The sequence below is a fragment of the Triticum urartu genome, chromosome 6A, assembly GCF_056163025.1.
Source record: "Triticum urartu cultivar PI428250 chromosome 6A, HENAU_Tu73, whole genome shotgun sequence".
Lineage (NCBI taxonomy): Eukaryota > Viridiplantae > Streptophyta > Magnoliopsida > Poales > Poaceae > Triticum > Triticum urartu.
Window position 1 is genome coordinate 431,648,151 of NC_141878.1, and position 20,589 is coordinate 431,668,739.

At 44.6% G+C, this 20,589-nt stretch overlaps 1 protein-coding gene and 1 pseudogene across 1 annotated transcript; both read right to left on the bottom strand.

The window, feature by feature from the left end:
* Positions 1-6,670: 6,670 nt before the first annotated feature.
* LOC147965557 (uncharacterized) lies at positions 6,671-7,225 on the bottom strand (annotated as a pseudogene).
* An 11,761-nt stretch (positions 7,226-18,986) lies between these two features.
* Positions 18,987-20,271, bottom strand: LOC125513666 (putative GEM-like protein 8). Its single transcript, XM_048678831.2, has 2 exons — positions 19,861-20,271; positions 18,987-19,706 (listed from the first exon to the last, which is right to left on the bottom strand). Exons 1-2 carry the CDS (start codon positions 20,114-20,116, stop codon positions 19,252-19,254), a joined length of 711 nt encoding a protein of 236 aa, XP_048534788.1. The 5' UTR covers positions 20,117-20,271; the 3' UTR covers positions 18,987-19,251.
* Between the last annotated feature and the right edge of the window lie 318 nt (positions 20,272-20,589).

Genomic DNA, 20,589 nt, shown 5'->3' on the forward strand with positions numbered 1-20,589 from the left:
CCCTAGAAGCATCAGTTAGTCCATTATAGAAGATATCAAGTATTTCATTTTTCTTAAGAGGATGATCAGGTAAAGCATTAAGTAACTGGCAAAGCCTCCCCCAAGCTTGTGGGAGACTCTCTTCTTTAGTTTGCACAAAGTTAAATATTTCCTGTAAAGCAGCTTGTTTCTTATGAGCAGGGAAATATTTTTCAGAGAAGTAATAAATCATATCCTGGGGACTACGCACACAACCAGGCGCAAGAGTATTGTACCAAGCTTTAGCACCACCCTTTAATGAGAACGGAAATAATTTGTTAATAAAGTAATAGCGAGTTTTTCTCATCATGGGTAAAAAGGGTGGCTATGTCATTCAACTTAGTAAGATGTGCCACAATAGTTTCAGTTTCATAACCATGGAAAGGCTCATATTCAACCAAAGTAATTAACTCTGGGTTGACAGAGAATTAATAATCCTTGTCATCAACAAAGATTGGTGAAGTAGCAAACTTAGGATCATATTTCATTCTAGCATTCAGAGATTTTTCTTTATAGTTGCATAATAATTTCTCTAGATCATCTCTATCCTTACAAGCAAGAATATCTCTAGTTGTCTCCTCATTCATAACATAACCTTGTACCTTAGGCAATTCATATCTAGGAAGGCTAGTTCTAGCAGGCGTTTCAGGAGTTTCAGTTTCAGGCTCATCATCAGATTCAACAACATCATGTTGTATTACTTAGCAATTTCTTCATCAAGAAAATCACCAAGTGGCACATCATTATCATCAAGCAAGGTACTAGCATCATCATAAGCATTATCCATAGCAGAAGTAGCATCATCAATAACTTGCTACATATCAGAATTGATAGCATGTGGTGATGTTGCAAGTTTACTTATAACAGAAGGTGAATCTAAAGCAGAATTGGATGGCAGTTCCTTACCTCCCCTCGTCTTAGAGGGATAAATCTTAGTGTTAACATCCTTCGGATTCTTCATAGTGATAAACTGATAATAATCCCAAGTGACTCAACAAATATAGCTATGCTCCCCGGCAACGGCGCCAGAAAAAGGTCTTGATAACCCACAAGTATAGGGGATCGCAACAGTTTTCGAGGGTAGAGTATTCAACCCAAATTTATAGATTAGACACAAGGGGAGCAAAATAATATTTGAAGGTATTAGCAGCTGAGTTGTCAATTCAACCACACCTGGAGATTAATTATCTGCAGCAACGTGATCAGTAGCAAAGTAACACTAGTAGAAAACAGGGCTTTGGTCACAAGGCAATATTCACATTAGTCCCGGTTCAGTCACGAACCAGGACTAATGTGAGCATTGGTCCCGATTCGTGCGGCTAAGGCTTTAGTCCCGGTTCACCTAAGCCCTTTAGTCCCGGTTTGAGACACGAACCGAGACTAAAGGGTGTGATGCCCTTTAGTCCTGGTTTGTGTCTCAAACCGGGACTAAAGATTAGACCTTTAGTCCCGGTTTGAGACACGAACCGGGACTAAAGGGTGCGATGCCCTTTAGTCCCGGTTCGTGTCTCAAACCGGGACTAAAGGTCCCATTTTCAATCTCTACCCCCCCCCCCTGTGGATCGCCTTTTTTGTTTTGAAAAAATCAAAAGAAAATGATAAAAACTTCAAAAAATAAAATCCTTCGAGACGTAGTTATATTACTACATCTACTAGTTAGGAAAATTTAAAAACTTAAATTTGGACATGTTTTGCAAAAAATGTAGGGAAAATGTAAAACGGCTATAACTTTTGCATACGATGTCGGGAAAAAACGTATAATATATCAAAATGTTTGGAACGAAAATCCACATCTGATGGAGACTGCCTACGGCTTGTTTGCAAATTTTTAGAATCCTCAAATTCTAAAAGGAAAAAAAGTTATGCTCAAATTTCAGTTTTTTTTGAATTTTTGTTAAATCTGGTCAAACTATGGTCAAACTACTTATTCAAGAAGTATTTGTGTTACTAAATAATTATTCAAGAATATTAGTGTTACTAAATAATTATTTTAGTTTTTTTGAATTTTGGTCAACTATGGTCAAACTGTGGTCAAACTACTTATTCAAGAAATATTAGTGTTACTAAATAATTATTGATTTTTAGAGATTAAAGGTTAAATTGAGCAGTGATGAGGGGTGATTAGAGATTAGAGGTTAAAATAATTCAGAAATTTGAAATTCAAAAAAAAATATTTCAAAAAAAATTCAAAAAAGAAATCATAAAATTTCCTTTAGTACCGGTTGGTGTTACCAACCGGGATTAAAGGTGGACCTCCAGGCAGCGACCACGTGGAGGGCCTTTAGTCCCGGTTCTAGTTAGAACCGGGACTAAAGGGGGAAGCTTTAGTACAGACCCTTTAGTCCCGGTTCCAGAACCGGGACTAAAGGCCCTTTTTCTACTAGTGTAATATGATAGTTTTGATAATAGTGACAGCAGTAACAGTAATGATAGCGGTAATAACTTAGCAAGAACAATATAAGATAAATTCATAGGCATTGGATCGATGACTTGTTGGATGATATTCATCATGCGACAGTTATAACCTAGGGCGATACGACACTAGCTCCAGTTCATCCATATAATGTAGGCATGTATTCCGTAAATAGTCATACGTGCTTATGGAAAGAACTTGCATGGCATCTTTTGTCCTACCCTCCCGTGGCAGCAGGGTCCTATTGGAAACTAAGGATATTAAGTCCTCCTGTTAATAGAGAACCGGAACAAAGCATTAAGACACCGTGAATACATGAACTCCTCAAACTACGGTCATCACCGGGAGTGGTCCTGACTATTGTCACTCCGGGGTTGCCGGATCATAATACGTAGTAGGTGACTATAACTTGCAAGATTGGATCTAGAACATAGATATAATGGTGATAACATAAACGGTTCAGATCTGAAATCATGGCACCCAGGCCCAAAGTGACAAGCATTAAGCATGACGAAGTCATAGCAACATCAATCTTAAAACATAGTGGATACTAGGGATCAGGCCCTAACAAAACTAACTCGATTATGAATCTCATCCAACTCCTCACCGACCAGCGAGCCTACGAAGGAATTACTCACTCCTGGTGGGGAGCATCATGGAATTGGCGATGGAGAAGGGTTGGTGATGATGAAGAACGAAGATCCCCCTCTCCGGAGCCCCAAACGGACTCCAGATCTGGCCTCCCGATGAAGAACAGGAGGTGACGGTGGCTCCGTCTCGTGGATTGCAATAATTCTTTCTTCCTAATTTTTTCTGGAAAAATAGAATTTTATAGCGTCGGTTTCAGGGCCTGCGGGGCCACCAGGTGGGGACAACCCACCTGGGCGCGCCAGGAGGAGGGCGCCCTTGTGGGTTGTGCCCACCCAGGTGCCCCCCTCCGGTGGATCTTGGCTCCAGAAATTCTTATTTAGTGTATAAAAAATCCTCGCAAAGTTTCGTTCCATTCCGAGAACTTTTATTTTTGCACAAAAACAACACCATGGTAGTTCTGTTGAAAATAGGGTCAGCCCGGGGTTAGTTTCATCCAAATCATGCAAATTAGAGTCCAAAACATGAGGAAAAGCGTTAGTAAAAGTAGATATGTTGGAGACGTATCAGCTCCCATGGTGGTTTTGGTAATTTATGTCAACATACATGTTGTCAGACTAACACTTCCATCGAGTATATTTCAGGAAGAGTTCAACATAGGCTTGTACATGGATGGAGATGTGGACCCCTTAAGTTGTTAAGTACAAGCATTGGCCATGAGTCAACATAGGCTTCAAGACTTTGTATTTTTTGTCAAGTGCCCAAAGATCACATTGAGTCCATAGAAAAACCAATACTATTAAAAGGGGATGATGTTCTGATCACGAGTCATTTGCTCAAGTGCTTGAAGATATTGCTTCAAAACCCTCAACCACTTTCTACCCTAAGTTCAATATCAGTCACACCGAAATCTATCCATCCTGACCCAACGAAGATACACCAGACAGAGCCATAACCCAAACCCTAGAAACTCGGTTCTACCGAAATGACATTCGATCCCACCGAAGTGCATTAACCAAGTTTTTGTAACCCATCGTGTTTTCTTGCCAAAGTTAAATTTTTGCTCATATGGTTGATGAGTTTAACTGTAAAAGAGGGCATGGTATTTATTAAGGAATGGAGGACTTTAGATCCAAACATGATATGACTGGAAGGGAACTCACCTGCCAAGCCGAAGACATCAATAGAAGAAGCCATTTCGAGGAGGGAACTACAGTCCTCGGCTTTGGAGACCAGTTCAGGGGCTACTGAGGTGTCCTGTATTAAGGGGTGTCATGTTGTTAGCCTGTACGGCCCGATGCCTATGGGCCGAGCTAAGGGCCCGCCAATCACTGAAGGAAGGACTATTGAAGTTGTGGCCCTCGACGTGAGCTGGATGGAAACCTCCAAAGACTTGACATGTACTTTATGGGAAGGCGCTAGTAGCCCGTGTGTTTATTACTAATTGATAATTGAGCATATGTGTAAGCTAGGTACCCCGGTGTGCAGGTTGTGTGGCAAATGCCCCCACTTGTTTATTCAGTCCACCTATACTATGGCCAGGATATGCAGCATTGCCCCCACTTGGCCCAAGGCATTTGCCCCCACTCCCTTTATTTTTTCTGCTGTATGCTTAAAGCCCGTGTGTGAGAAACAAATAGGTTACTAGTAGAATGCCCGTGCGTTGCTACGGGCAAAAACCGAATACCTATGTTTTGCCATGGAATAATAAAAATATGGACACATAGATCAAATTATTCTTTTAATTTACATATACACGTTAAGCATGTTGGCATCCTGTTTTCATCATATTCTTTCACATTTTTCCTTCTCGGCAATCTTCATGTCTTCTTAAGATGCCAAATCACTCGCCACCCAAGAACTTATAACTTCATATATACCATCCATGATTAAATAGTATAGTAGAATGCATGTGTGTTGCTATGGGCTACAATACATACAAATGACTCAAACAAATGATTAAGGTCGTCTTCATGGTTGAAACTCATTTCTCACTCATATGTTTGGGCAGGTTTGAACATCAAATGGGCATCCGATGGGCTCCCCAAAATTCAACCGTCTAGACTGTCCGAGCTCTCTCAAATCCAGCTCATGTGGGGGAGAAATGTGGTTTCCCGGTGTATTTTTCATGTTATCTCCAACACGCGGTCCCAACACACAAAAAACCACCCCGCAACGTACCCTTCCCTTTTCCTGCCGCCCCCTACCCTTTCTGCTCGGTTTCCCGCCATAGTAGGGCATTTCTCGCTGAAGTACTCTCCTTTAAAACCGGATGACGCCCATCTTACCTTCGTCATGGCACCCTCTCTTCATCACACCGTACTTCCCCATGGACCACCAAGGAGGAATCCCCCGCCAATCGCCCTGCTCTCCACCCTAATCCCCTCCCTCCCTATTCGTGCGGATCCACCGCCGCCATCAAGGGAGATGAGGCATGCACCACCCATGACGCCCCCTCCCCTGAGCCAAGAAGGCAGATCCGATGTCTCTTGAGTCATTGCCACGTTGTAACTACATTTGAATATCATGCATTACCAAAAAACAAAAATATGATGTGCGTTGTTGTGCATGCAACTGATATGCCACCGTGTCCATAACTCTTGAAGCAACCAGCCAATGCATTTACCGTTCTATCTAAACATAAAAGTCTATTATTAACTCTTGAAGATCCCAACAAATGCATTTACCCTTCCATCCTTATAAAAAAAATTATACAACTTGATGAAAAAATATATGAACCGCTCGCTCATGCAATTTGCTACAAAGTCATCTCTAATGAAATGCAATTTGCCACATTTTGTAAGGTAGAGAAATTATTCCACTCAGATAGTCACAACTAAACAAACCAACTCCACCCTTATTCCGGTCATTCTCAACCCTCAGTCTGATCACAAAATCCACTAATTCGTGTTCTAATTGGGCCAGCGATCGACGTCGCCGTGGCAGGCCAACAAGAAGGGACAAGGGCGGCAACCGCCTCCCCATCTTAGTGTTGAAGTAAATGTTAACAAACATGGAGGAGTATAGGAACCTTCTTTAGGTGTTCAGAATACAAAAGGTAGTCAGTTCATCGTCAGCATCTGAGTCATGTCGTTGGATCTGCAAGGTGCGTCTACTGTGTTGGCGACATCATCGTCGAAGAGAACTACCTGATCCTCACCATAAGAGAAACCAGGAAACATCCATTGACTCGATCAACAATATTCGAGAGCCTGAAAATACAAGGACGACCGACCATATCAGGGTGTGGCACTAATCTACTCAACCCTGCCATCATCAAGCAAAAGAAAATAAACCTTAAAGCTACACAAACAACTACTATCATTAGGCACAAGAAAAGAAAGCTTGAAGCTACATAAATATCAACTACCTTATAGAGGCAATTTGGTTCATTTAAAACCATCATTCAGAAATCAAAATAGTAGTTGCAAGAAAAAAATTATACATTCAATTCACCACGTAAGCGCACAGCAAAGTAGTAGTACTCACATTCGGACTTCGGTACCTCAACAACATCAAGCTACCCACCGTAAAGAGCCTAAGGTGAGCATTCCCTACCATTAAACAAAAGAATGGGTCAGAAAATTGCACCCTCGAATCATCTCCATGAAGGCAAATGCATCCCCCAAGATTCATTTCATGTTCTCGAGTTCATGCATAAAAATTGCAAGGGCACAAATCAAACTGTACGCTGTCCAAACCAGGAAGAATACAGGGTATCAAATGGAATGAGGGAAGCTCACCTGAGATTGAGAATCCATAGAGGAGAGTATGTTGCTTGTAAACGGGCATCACCTTCGTGGCTAACAGGGGCATAGGAGTAGACAGGGGCACGCGGAGGAGGGAGGGCGGGGCACACGCTGTACGAGCTCATCGGGTCATATGTGACGGCGACAGCAACAGTTGCTCAAGGTCGCTCGGGCTCCCCATCTTGAAAAGGGGAGGAAGCTTGCTGTGAGACGAGATAGCGAGACGAAGATTGGATCGAGAGCGGGTAGCGGCGCATCGAGCGGGGCAACGGCCAGCCTCCTCCTCTCTGACGGAATCTAGCCGGTGAACCACCACCATCACCGGTGCGACCTTCCAACGGGGAGCAAAGCCGGCGGACGTGGTGCAAGTGCTCGCCGTGGGAGCGAAGACAAGGTCCCGGAGCGGCTCATAGCGAACCGGTGGTGTAGCACGTCGAGGAGATGGGAGGCGCGCCATGTCCACAGTAATTGGCTGCGGAGGGATCCCGCTGCGGCGGCGGAGGATTCTCTCTCGGAACCCTAGCCAGAGAAAAATCGGGGATGAAGGGTTGGAGCGGCGGCGGCGACGAGGGCAGAGAGTCGTGCGTGCAAGTTGTCCTCGCTTGAGGGCAGGACTCGTATGTGCGTGCGATTGGTTTAGATTTTTTTTCGCTGGTTAATTTTTGTAGGTTAATTTTCCTTCGCTTGTAGATGGGTGCGACGGGAGGTTAGGCCCTGGACAGCATGGGGGCATCGCTACAAGGTTATTTTTTATGCGCCTAACAGTGAGGTGGGAGGAGGGACGAAAAAAAACATGATAGGTGGGACAAAAATTAACCATGAAACGAAGACTACCAACTGAGACATTAGGAGTAGTGATTAGCCCACCAGCGGAGTAGCCCATCTGGTGGTTCTCACTAGAAATGTATTGATTTTAGGTCGAATTTGAGATGTGTTCGTTGCCTGATCTGCTACTCGTGTGACTGCCGTCATGAGTTTAAGCCGTCGCGCTGCCGCCTGCTGCTCTACGCTGCACATACAAGACACCCTGTTGACACCAGATTTTGGCACGGTCAAGAACTTATTTAAGATTGCCTCAAATGGAGAAGTGATCTACATGAAAGAGTTCCGTATTATCGATATAAACATCTTTGAAGTTTGGGTCATCGCCGTTCGATTTCATCTCGAAGTCCGAAACTATGCTCAAAGTACTAAGATCTTCTATTCGGAGTACAGTTTGGCCGATTAAGCCCCCACGACGACCTCAAATGGAAAAATGATCTACACGGGTTGTCTTCGTCTCGTCGAAATGATCGATTTTGATATAAAAATTGTCCAAATCCGATTTCTTATGCAAAAGTTAGAGCAATCGGAGTGCAGCCCTGTCACGAGGCGAGATGTGGCGCCCCCCACCAGACACATGTCTGATGGGTAGCGCGAGGGAATAGCCTGTTTTGCGCAACCGATTTGACCCTCAAGATGACCTCTGATTAAAAAACCTTCAACATGAAAATTGTTCTTCTCGTTGAAACGGTCAAGATTGCTTTTGGGCTCGTTTTCATCCGAGATCCGTTTACCACCACAACAAAGACCCGCAAGGTGCAGCCAGTTTAAACTGAACAGTTTTGGAAAGTTCGGATAAAACCAATCCGAATTTGACTAGGGTTTTGGACGTGAATCCAAGCCTTTTCCTTGCACAGGAAGTCCATCCGCCTCTTATATATCTAAGGGGTGACGGCCGATTGAACAACACACAATCGATCAACTCATCTACCATTTTTTATCTTTTATCTTTTCCCCTTAACCCTAGTTCTTCTTCTTCCTTGTTCTTCGTCTATTCTTCTTCTTTGCAGGGCGGCGAACCTCAAGGCCCTAGGGGCGATCAGGTCGACCTAGGGCAGCCCATAGCCGCCACGAGCCCTGACAGGGTCCCTCCCGGGCAAGCGGGGCTTCGGGTCTACAAAAGCATCTGCCGGTTGTCCTACGTATCGCGTTGCCGATCAGATCTCCTTTGACGTGAGCTGCGGTGCATCACCCTCGACGTTGGAGGTACATTGTGACGTGTTCGTGTGCGAACACACTTTTTGGCGACTCCGCTGGGGACGAAGCTTTGAACGGTCTCCGGCCCGTTCTTGCTATGAAGAGATCGTCATCTAGGGTTTGCAATCTACAAAGGTAATATGAATACCCAATTCACATATGTAGATGCAAATAATGCATATATTGTTGCTAGATCATCTAATGAGCATAATGTATCGGCTAGCCCTAGCTTTATCAATCATGCATCTAATTATGTGCAAGGGTCGATGCAACAAAATCTCCATGATTCTACTTCATATAATTTTAGCAACGTGCAACATATGTATCCCAACTCCCATGCATCGGCAACCTCACAAATTTATATGCCGATTAATAACATGATGAGTTCGGTTAATCAAGTTGAGACACCCTATGTAGGTACTTCCAATGGTATGCAACAAAGTGTTTCAAGTTTTTATTCATCAGCAAATAACTTGCAGCATGTTAATCCAAACGTGCCGGTGGATAGGGGAATTGGCCATGTTACTACTAGTTATTTGGCCAATTACCCTCAACCATCATATGCTACACCTCATGTTAGTAATTTTTCAGCACCGTATGCAACTGTAGATGTTCATAATTCGGCCCCGCATCTTCATTGGCATAGCCGAATAAGTGAAAATTTTACAGGAACACATGTGCCGTCATCAAATACTATAGCATATAATGCATACTCTACGCAATTTGAGAATTTCAGCAACACTCGCAAATCATTGCCGAAAGAATCTGAAAGTATTGCGGAGCAATCTCTTCCAGAAGCGGTTGTGGCTGCATTAAAAAAATAGCTTGGCACAAAACAAGAGGATTAGTGCTCTTTGCCTTGAACAATATGAAAAGGGGTTCTTTCCTGATTATGCTGCAATAAAGGCTAGAGTTTTGCAAGAAGATGAAACTTCATCAATTGATAGAATTGGCGAGAGAGCATATCGTTATACAGAAGTGCATACACCTCCACCTAGTACCGCAACATATTATACACCCCCTACACAGTTACAAAATTTCGGCAACACTAACAGTTCATTGCCGAAAGATCCTAAAAGCATTGGGGGCAAACTACACTAGAGCGGGCTGAAATTGAGAGGGGAGTTAAAGCTTTGCGCGATAGGGTGCAAGTACTTCACCAAGAGAGAATTGATAGGGAATTAGCTCAAAGAAAATAAGCCTTGCCAATTGATATAACCGGTGAAAAGAATGATGATTCGGAAACTAAAAGTGCTTCGGTTGAAAAAGCCGAGTCAAATTATATATATTCCGAATCCATCAATTCCAAAGAGGCAAACATTATTGAGAAAGGGCATGGAAAGTATAGCAAGACAGACATACTAGATTTTTCGGAATTTAATGGAACCTACTTCGTGTCCTGTGAGTTTCGTGCCATAGAAATTGATGAGCTTCAAGAACAAGAACAAGTAGCCGAAGAAAGTTTGGTAGACGAATATCTTGAAACTAATGATGCACCAAATCAAGAAAAAGATGATGACAAGGCGTTGGGGAGCTATCCGAAGGCGGAGCAAGATATTCTTCAAGTCACACCACCATCATGCTCTCCCAACATATTTTAAGAGGTATGTCTAGCAATTAATTTACCTATTTTCAGATTTGGTCATGACTTAGTTGTTGATGCATATATTAGAAATATCTTCATAAGAAATATTGAGAGTCCAATGAAGAAGGGTAATTTATTTGTTAGCAATCAGATTATCACAAAGCATATCGGACAACATATTGCACCATTCAGAAAGACCGATAGTGAAAAATTATTGCAGCCAAGGCTTTCCCCATTGCTTTATCTAAAGCTCATATCTAATTGGGTAGCTTTGCTTATTTCTTACTTGGCTTACACTTGGTCTCAACTAAGACATCTATGTTCTAAATATCTTCGTTCCAGAAATTTAAAGCCAAGGTTAAATTTTATTGAGAAAACCGATGCTCATATAATATCTTATCGAAAGACATCGGAGATAGAGTGGAAACACAATGCATAGCCGAATGGGGAGATTCCAAATCTGAACCATTCGTTTGCTTATCTCCAAAGCCGTTCACATGGCAAGATCGACTAAAAAACAAGAAGTATACCTTCAATTCCAGCATGTGTGATCAAATATTTGATCTGTTGTTGAGAAATAATTATATTAGAATTCTTGATCACCATGTTGAGCCATTTGTTCAGGGACGAATGTATTGTAAGTTGCATGATTCGTCCAAGCATAATTTTGAGGATTGCAACATGTTCCGTCAAATAGTTAAATCAGCCATTGATAAAGGACGATTAAAATTTGTTGAGACACCAACAGATGATGAGTCTATTCCAATTGGTCCTGATGGCAAAAGGTTTATGCATCGGCTGCTTCAAGCCGATCCATTAAAGAGAAGGTAAAAACTACAGGTGATGGGATCGAGCTTTCAAGTAATCAAGTTGTTGAAGAGCATAATGAACATAATCTTGAGGGCGAGAATTCCATCGAAGCTACAATGAAGACGCCAAGGACTAGGGGGCAGCAAGCAAATCCAATGATCGACGAAAGCAAATCAAAAGAGAACAAATGCCGAAATAAGCGCAAGTGTAAGAGATCAAAAATCACCTTTGCTGAACTATTGGATAAATATCAAAAGAAGAGTGAAGAGAAGAATGCTTACCGGCCCAATCCTGGAAAGAAACCAAGATCACCCCCAAGGCGCAAATATGAGGATTGGTATTGGCAAAGTGAGAATTTTAATGCAACATATTCATATCCTTATTTTAGGCCGCCAATGCCAATGCCGTGGATGCCTCCCTATGCTCATATAGATCCATATCCATCATGGGACAGGTATGATACAAGGGCACATTCTTCATCTTATTTTAGACCATCTCACCAATATTATGCAGCTCCGAGAAGATCGACATTTGAACAATCACATGTTAAAGACCGCTTCAATCATAAGGAATCGGTCTAGAGCTCAAGGAAGAAGAAAGAGGTGGTCAAGCAAGTTTACCGTGTTAAAAGAGATGGTCGTAAGAGTGCAACTTCAGATTTGATCTTAAATGAAAAAGAGCCAATTAATGTGTTGACATTGGCTACTAAAGACAATGAGATAAAGCAACCAATTATTGAGAGTCGAAGTGCCAAATCTGAAGAAAAGAAGTTGAGAGTGCACAAGGCCAAAAAGGAATTGCCATTGGTCAAAACAGAATCACAGCCGAGATGCCCACTCAGCTTATCCTATTGGCAAAAGAGGGAATTACAAAAACTTAGTGCACAGGAACTTGAAGAAAGGAACATGGCATGGGTTCCCAAAGGAAGTGTTCAAAATAAGAATTATGTGAAAGCATCCATTACACGACGTGCGGCAAAGATGAAGAAGGAAAAGAGTGAAAACTATGAAGGACCAAGCCGAAGGTTTCAACATCTTCGGTCCACACATTATCCATATTCTTCAACTATGCTGTTGATGCCTATGCCATGGAATTCGTCATCATATTGTGTCAACGCATGGCCGGTGTAGTATTCTAACATCGTCCATAGTTCGATTGAAGAGCGAGACAAGGTACGTGCTCATGGAAATTTATATGTATGCCTATATTATGATTGAATGGAGTTGAGACATCATGACCGATGTCATTGAATATATGCTGCATAGACCAATTCATAGCTGCAGAATTGGCTAGTGGGCTTATACTTTGTTTGGATATGATTTGGCTTATGCATCTTTGAGATCTATAAGAGGCCAAATCATAGCTGATTTTATTACTGAACATCGGATTAATGTCATGCATAATATTATTATTAGCCTTGTCTCTCTAGTACTATGGAGATTATGTTTTGATGGGTCAATTCATAGCAATGGCCAAAGTGTTGGTGTTGTTTATATATCTCTTTATGGTACTATTTTTTAAGTCTCATGCCGCTTAGAATATTTTTATGCACGATTAATCAAGGCCGAATATGCATTGTTATTCGGATTGACTCTTTTACTTGCTATATGTGCTATACATATTGAGGCTTTTGGTGATTCGTTATGAGTAGTACAACAAATATCCAAGGGTTATCAATATTTTGACGAATCACTTATAGTTTATCTTGGGGTATGTCTAGATGCAAAATTTACCTTGGGTTGCATTAAAATTGTTCATATATTTAGACATGTCAATTGAAGAGAGTTGGCATAGCAAGCATCCGGCTACCATGTCCGTCATGGTGTATTGCATATCTATCAATAGCCGATGCTTATTCTTGCCAACATAGGTAAGGCCGAATTGGAGCTCACTACCTCGGCCACTAATGAAACTTTTATGCAGACAAAGTAAGGATTCGAGAGAGTTCATTGTTAATTATCTGCAAGATCCTAGCAGAAGAGTGGACAATATGGTTGATGGATGGTCTTGACATGCATACCTATGAAACTTTATAGTCCGATTAATGAAGTTGGGAAAGTCACCCAAGCTTGCATCAAAATATTCACACAAGCAATGGCCGAAATAAACTTATCGTCCTAAGCATATGAAAAATGGCCGATGTAGTGTTGACATCGTCCTTAGAGCAAGCTATGTGCAAGTTATTTTTCGGCACACGAGCTTTGCCGAAAAACAGGGGGGGCATGTGTTGACACCAGATTTTGGCACGGTCAAGAACTTATTTAAGATGGCCTCAAATGGAGAAGTAATCTACATGAAAGAGTTCCGTATTATTGATATGAACATCTTTGAAGTTTGGGTCATCGCCGTCCTATTTCATCTCGAAGGCCGAAACTATGCTCAAAGTACTAAGATCTTATATTCAGAGTACAGTTTGGCCTATTGAGCCCCCAAGACGACCTCAAATGGAAAAATGATCTACACGGGTTGTCTTCGTCTCGTCGAAACGATCAATTTTGATATAAAAACCGTCCAAATCCGAGTTCGTATGCAAAAGTTAGAGCAATCGGAGTGCAGCCCTGTCACGAGGCGAGATGTGGCGCGCCCCACCAGACACATGTCTGATGGATAGCGCGAGAGAATAGCCTGTTTTGCGCGACCGATTTGACCCTCAAGATGACCTCTGATCAAAAAACCTTCAACATGAAAGTTGTTCTTCTCGTTGAAACGGTCAAGATTGCTTTTGGGTCGTTTTCATCCGAGATCATTTACCACCACAACAAAGACCCACAAGGTGCAGCCAGTTTAAACCGAACAGTTTTGAAAAGTTCGGATAAAACCAATCCGAATTTGACTAGAGTTTTGGATGTGAATCCAAGCATTTTGCTTGCAGGGGAAGTCCAGCCGCCTCTTATATATCTAAGGGGTGACGGCTGATTGAACAACACGCAATCGATCAACTCATCTACCATTTTTTATCTTTTATCTTTTTCCCTTAACCCTAGTTATTCTTCTTCCTCGTTCTTCGTTTGTTCTTCTTCTTTGCAGGGCGGCGAACCTCGAGGCCCTAGGGGCGATCAGGTCGACCTAGGGCATCCCATAGCCGCCACGAGCCCTGACGGGGTCCCTCCCGGGAAAGCGGAACTTCGGGTCTACAAAAGCATGTGCCGGCTGTCCTGTGTATCGCGCTGCCGGTCAGATCTCCTTCGACGTGAGCTGCGGTCCATCACCCTCGGCGTTGGAGGTACATTGTGACGTGTTCGTGTGCGAACACACCCCTGCAGCGATCAGCCCGGCCGTCCGGCCGACTCGCCATCCCCATGGAAGAAACTGTACTGATCTACTCCCTCCATTCCAAAATAGATGACTCAACTTTGTACTAAAGTTAGTACAAAGTTGAGTCATTTATTTTGGAACGGAGGGAGTATCATTCAATCAAGGTATAAGCCCTAGGTTTCGATGTTTAGTTCTCTCCTTTTCTAATTTCCACATAATTATGCTGTTTTCATTTCTGTGTTAAAAAGATAGCATATTGTATCAAATATCCATGTGCATGAATTTCACTTTTAAATTGGTAATTAGATTGATTGAATCTAGCTGTCCTAATTTCGTATGAATAAGTTTGAGCACACGAGAGTAGTATTTCCATTTATTCATTATAAGGAAATACTCCCTTCGTTTTAAATTACTCGTCGCAGAAATGGATATATCTAGAACTAAAATTCTAGATATATCCATACCTGCGACAAGTAATTCGGAACGGAGGAAGTACATAATTTTGCTTCTTACACACTATATGTATGCTTGTGTGGTTGGCTTTTTAAACGATCGAGCCATTACTTCGTATCCAAGTTTCTAGAAGAAAAAAACCATATAAATCTTTGCCCCATCTCGTTTTTCATTTTGGCTCTGTCCCTGCCGGTGTGTGTATAAGCCGAGGGGTTTAGTCCTTGGAGAGATACGAACACAAGTTTAGGGTTTACAACACAATCATATGATCTCGAGGTAGATCATCTTGCACTCTGTACTTTATCGAATCAATACAATCAAAGCAGGACGTAGGGTTTTACCTCTTCGAGAGAGCCCGAACCTAGGTAAATATCGTCACCTTTGTCTCCTGTTACCATTGTTCTAAGATCCACAGCTCGGGACCCCCTACCCGCCGGTTTTCGCACCGACATATACCCCTCCATTTTGAACAAAAGATAATCGTATGTCGAAATGGTGCTCCCATCAGTGTCGCACACTGGCATGACAGGATAAGCAGGACAAGCAAGCTAGTTAACAATTAAAAGAAACACTAGCATAACACTCGGTGCATTTCTACAGAACCATAATAACGATCCAGTTGTATTGGATAAGTAGTATATAACAACCAATGTACGTGCAACACTATGGAGAAGAAACTCGATAAAAAAAGCCAGCAGGGTGTGTCATCTAGTTGCACATTTGAGAACTTATAATTCCGCAATCCCTAGATTTTGTAACTAAGTAAGTTAAAACTTGAAGTCGCCTATTCATGGTTGGGTCAGCTCAAGCGTCAACATGTGGGGTTTTTCCATCTTTGGAGGTATTACTCTTGAGTCCTTGACTTACATTTGCTCTCTTGGTTCTATGTTGCTCATGTTTCTCTAATTTTCATGATGAAAACCTTAAGTCTAATCTTCATTGGTTGTACCTAGTAAAGGCAACATTCGCATTGCTCCCTTGTTGAGGGCAATGCCTAGAGATTGCTCAGTCTTTCTCTTTGAGGCCCATGATTTGGCCTTAGAGCGTCTACAGCCGGGCGCCTCAAACCTTCCCCAAATACCCGGACGGGCCACCCGGTCAGTGTCCGGTTATTTATTTTATTTTTTGACTCAGACAAACGCCTCAAACGAACCTCAAACGCCCGGACTAACCGGCATCCCCAATATCGAGCCAAAATATGGGACGGGTATGGGGTGGCCCTGGCACGCCCGGGCGCGTCCGCCTGACAAGCCCGGCTCACTACTGACCCCACGGATGTCCCACAAAAAAAAAACATCCGGCTCATCGCTCCGAAACCCTAGCTCACTCACTCTCCTCTCTCGCTCTGTCCTCTCCCCTTACCGATTCCGATCGAATCCAGTGCAATGTCGAGCTCCGGCAGCCGCTCCGACGACGAGGTGGGTCCGGAGTATGAGCTTGATCTCCGCATCGCCTTGGAGCGGTCCAAGGTGGAGACCGGGGGCAGATCCGGATCTGCAGCCTCGCCGCAACCACAGCTTCCCCATTGGCGCATCTCAGACGCCGGCGCTGGCCCCTCCCGGTCCATGGGCAGCTCCAACAGGCGGCCAGCGCAATCCGCGCCTCCCCTACATCGTCGTCCGCTCGTCCCGTCGGCTGTTGCGTGGGTGCTTGTGCCCGCCCCGCCGGCCCGGACGCGCACGCCAGAGTTGGAGGCGCGCGCTGCCCGCCGCGAGAGGCAGCGGGCAAGGGAGAGGGAGGCTGCTGAGAGCTCTGTCCGTCGCCGGCGTGGGTTACCGGCAGAGCCCGACGAGGACGAGCGGCTCCTCATGTGGGTCTACCACCGGTCGTAAGCGACCGGTGAAGAAAGACGCTCGGCGGCTCCGCCTAAAGAACGTGAAGGCTCTTGGGCTTGCCATCGAGCAGTCCGGGCGGGAGGCGGCGGAGAAGGCGGCGGAGGCGGCTCGGCTGGCCAAGCTCAGGCGCCAACAGGACCGGGCCGTCTAGCGCCTCAAGGGCCTCGTCATCGTCGACTCCTATGACGACGACCACGACTCCTTCGACAAATCAGGCGATCCTCCACCAGCCGCCGACGGCTACAGCTACGCCGGCGACCAGAAGGGGAAAGGGCCGGCCCGGAAGTGGTGAAGTTCATTTTTATTTCAAGTTTTAGATGTAGTATAAAGTTGTTCGTCGTTTATGTGAACTTTGGTCGATCTTTTAGTGAACTATTGTGCTATTTCTATGTTCGATCAGCTGATCTATGTAGTTTGATTGACGTTGCATGATATAGTATAAATATATGGGTTCGGATATGAGAGACACGGATATGGACGACGCGATTTGAAGAGTGCCCAGTTAGTGTCCATGGGCGTTTGAGGACCCGGATTTGTCAAGTCTGTCTGTAGATGCTCTTAACGGCTGGATCAAGCAACCACAGCTCCTATCACCATTATCCCCGCAGCGGTATCGTTGTTGGAGAACCTTTCATCATAGTCGGGTGTTACGAATAGCGGTGGTTGACATTGAAGTTTTGCTACTACGTTGATCATTCAGCGGGATCATGAACTTTTTTCTTTATTGTTTTTCTTCAGGATATTTTTTCTTTATTGTTGTTGCGTAATAGTTTGGATGTATGCATAATCGATGCCTTGACTAGCTTATTACGTCCTATTGCTATAGCGACCGTCTATATTGTCCTTCACAAAACAAAACAGGTATCTCAGTGAGTGAAGGCCTAATCTGGTGATATCCTTTGACCTCTAGCCACACACATTCCTTTTTTACATTATCATTCTATTGCTTGTAACCCTGCTTGTCCATTTGACTGTTCTATGGTGTCTTCTCTGTTTACATGTAGTCTCTCATTGCAAGATTCAACGGCCTTCCGTCTAAAAGATGGATGGAAATCCAAAGGTAGAACCGTGAATTCTGTTTCTGAGGCGATCAACTTATGACGTCCAAAAGAGGCGACGAACTGACGTTGGCGATAACTTCGGAGGCAAGACATATGCATCGCTGCTCCATATAGCCTCCCATAACTTTTCTTTCAAGTGGGGGTGAAAGACCGAACAAAAGGGCAAAGGTCTACCTGATCGGATAACAGCGTGAAGATTCTAAAATGGCACTATCGGATGGTCCAATCCGGCAGGTGAAAGCAAATTGTTGAGCCAAACATGGAAGGGAAATAACTGTAACAAAGGCAGATGCAAAAGCCACAAGTGCATATCCCTCCTCCTCCTCCTTGGCCCCCAAACCAAAGATCGCCTGCCATTGGGCGCTTCGCAGCTAAGGTTAGATAGAACACTGCAGGTCCATGGACATGCACGGCCGGCTTTGGCTGAGTCAAGGGATGGATCTCCAGTCGGACCGATTCATCCCTATATATGTATTACTGTTTAGTTTATTTCTGCTGCGAGTAAAATATGATTGCTAGGTGGATAAGAATGGCGGAATACTTGGCACTGACGAGTGAAAACTGAAAGCTTAGTTTGCAAGTTATTAGTCGATTGTGCCGGTCAGCGATCGATGTTGTTGCACATTTTCTTTCTGTATATCCTACCTAATGTTGGGTTTTTTTTTCTCATGTCTAGTTGGCAAGCATGGGCTGTTTATTTGTCAAAGCAATCCAGCAACCTGATTAGTTCGGACTGGGTCTTCGTTTGGAAGCAGAGGACTGAATTCAGTCTCTTTCAGTGAGATGCGTGGTGGAGATTGTTCCGCAAATGCTACGTACTTGAACAGTTAGATATCGATATGTCATTAACACCTTCAGTGTCGGAATTCTTCAGACATCAACTGCAAGCAATAAATCACTACCATAACTACAGTATCCTCTCGATATCTTCTTCAATGTCAGAATGTTATGGAACTACAGGTGCTGTGTAATACTCCTATATGATACTGATATTGCTGTCCTGCAGGCCAAGTTGAAGATCTCAGTGCAAACAATCTCATATAGTGACTGAGATCACGGAATGATTTTGCAACTGACCGTATGGAATGCCAGTTATGTACGCCGTCAGGAAGACGATCACTTATCTCAAATACGTACTATACATGTTTTACTGTAGAAGAAAGAATGGATATCTGAAACTTGCTCACTGCACTGCACACATACGAATGAAGGCTATCATTTGCCGTTCCCACCAAACCATTCCTTTCCCAAGCTTGCTCGTGAAGTTCATCTTCCCCAACCCCGAAAACATCCATCACCAGCCGCCATGCACTGGCATAACAACGACATGTTGTAGCACTTGTAACAACTTAACCTACACATACACAGATCCTAGCACCATCTAAACAACGTACTACAGGCACAAAACACAAGGCGTGTGCAGGGACGATCTCCGGCCGGCCGGCCGCCGGCCGCGCGCGCGTTGTCATCGCCGCGCCTGCGCGATGGCCTGCTCCAGGTGCTGCAGCGACCGGTGGTAGCTGACGAAGCCCATGAACCAGAACTCGAAGCCGTCGTTGGTGACCACCTCGATGTAGCGCTGCTCCGGCTTGTGCTTGTTCTCGGTGGGCACGGCGCGCCGCACCTTGCGCAGCGGTATCGTCACCTTGTACGGCACGCGGAGCTTGGCGCCGTCGGGGGCGGCCACGGCCAGCGAGCGGTCGCTGCGGAAGGCGACGCGCTCCGTGGAGACGAAGAGCATCCCGGCGATGGGACCCGCCGTGGTGGACAGGTAGCACTGCGACGCCCTCACCAGCCGCTCGTTCTTGTCCACGGAGAACCACTGCCGGAACACCTTCTCGACGCCGCCGGCCTGCAGGATCCTGGCGCCCAGCGTGAGCTTCCCCTTGACCGTCTCCGACAGCTTTGGCCCCAGAGTCACTGCATACGTTGGGAACAAGGACGACTTCATCAGTCTAACAATCCAAAGGCATACGGTACGACCAAGAAGAAAGAAAATCAATTTTCTTTCTGATTGGTTGGCGTTCCGTGTTGAATTAAACAAGAAAATATAATACTATCGGTAATTACTTACCGTGTTCTTTGATGCCCTGGGCGATCTTTCCCCTCTTCCTGCGGACCTGGCTCGTCTGGTCGCGATCGGTGGCCGTGGAGCCGTTGGAATCGCCATCGTTGTTGTTGATAGATTGGAAGGAACCGGAGACGAATCCGCCATGATCAGGGGGGGTGATGGCCTCCTCCACCTCCACGAAGTCGGGCTCCTCTATGCCGTAGGCCGTGCTGTTGACCGGGATCCCAATCACATGATCCTGACTCGTTGACCCCTCCATCGCTACCGATCGATCGACCCAGCTCGCAAGCAAGGAATCCCTCGCGCTTCTTCCAATCAACCGCTCTGCTCCGTCTCCTGCTCTGCGTCGTCGGTGCGCCGAAAGTAATGTGCGGTGGTTGTTGTTGCTGGTAAGCTCAGGTCCAAATTGAGAAGGGGGAGGGCCGGTTTTATAGGCCGGCTTGGTGGCCCGGCTGGCGGTCTACACTATACGAATATGTTATGGTATAGTATAGTAATTCCGCGAGCGAGCGCACTTTGGAATTGTGAATTGAGAATGGATGCAACAGTCCTCATCCCCTCATCATGATAAAAAGTAGGCTTGGCGCTGGAAAAAGAGCCCGGTGGCTACCTAACTTTGCGAGGCCATGGGACCCGCCGCGTGCCGCTGCTTTTCGGTGTGTCATCCGTTTGTGTTTTCGCGCACGGAGGGAGCCTTTTCTCCTCGGAAGAAAGTCTCCGACTCGTCCAGCC

What these genes read in the sequence shown, in the direction of transcription:
- LOC125513666 (XM_048678831.2), bottom strand. Translation starts at nt 20,116, where the DNA reads ATGGAGGGGTCAACGAGTCAGGATCATGTGATTGGGATCCCGGTCAAC. An exon ending in CCAGGGCATCAAAGAACACG is followed by an intron (nt 19,707 to 19,860) that starts GTAAGTAATTAC and finishes CAACGTATGCAG; the next exon opens with TGACTCTGGGGCCAAAGCTG.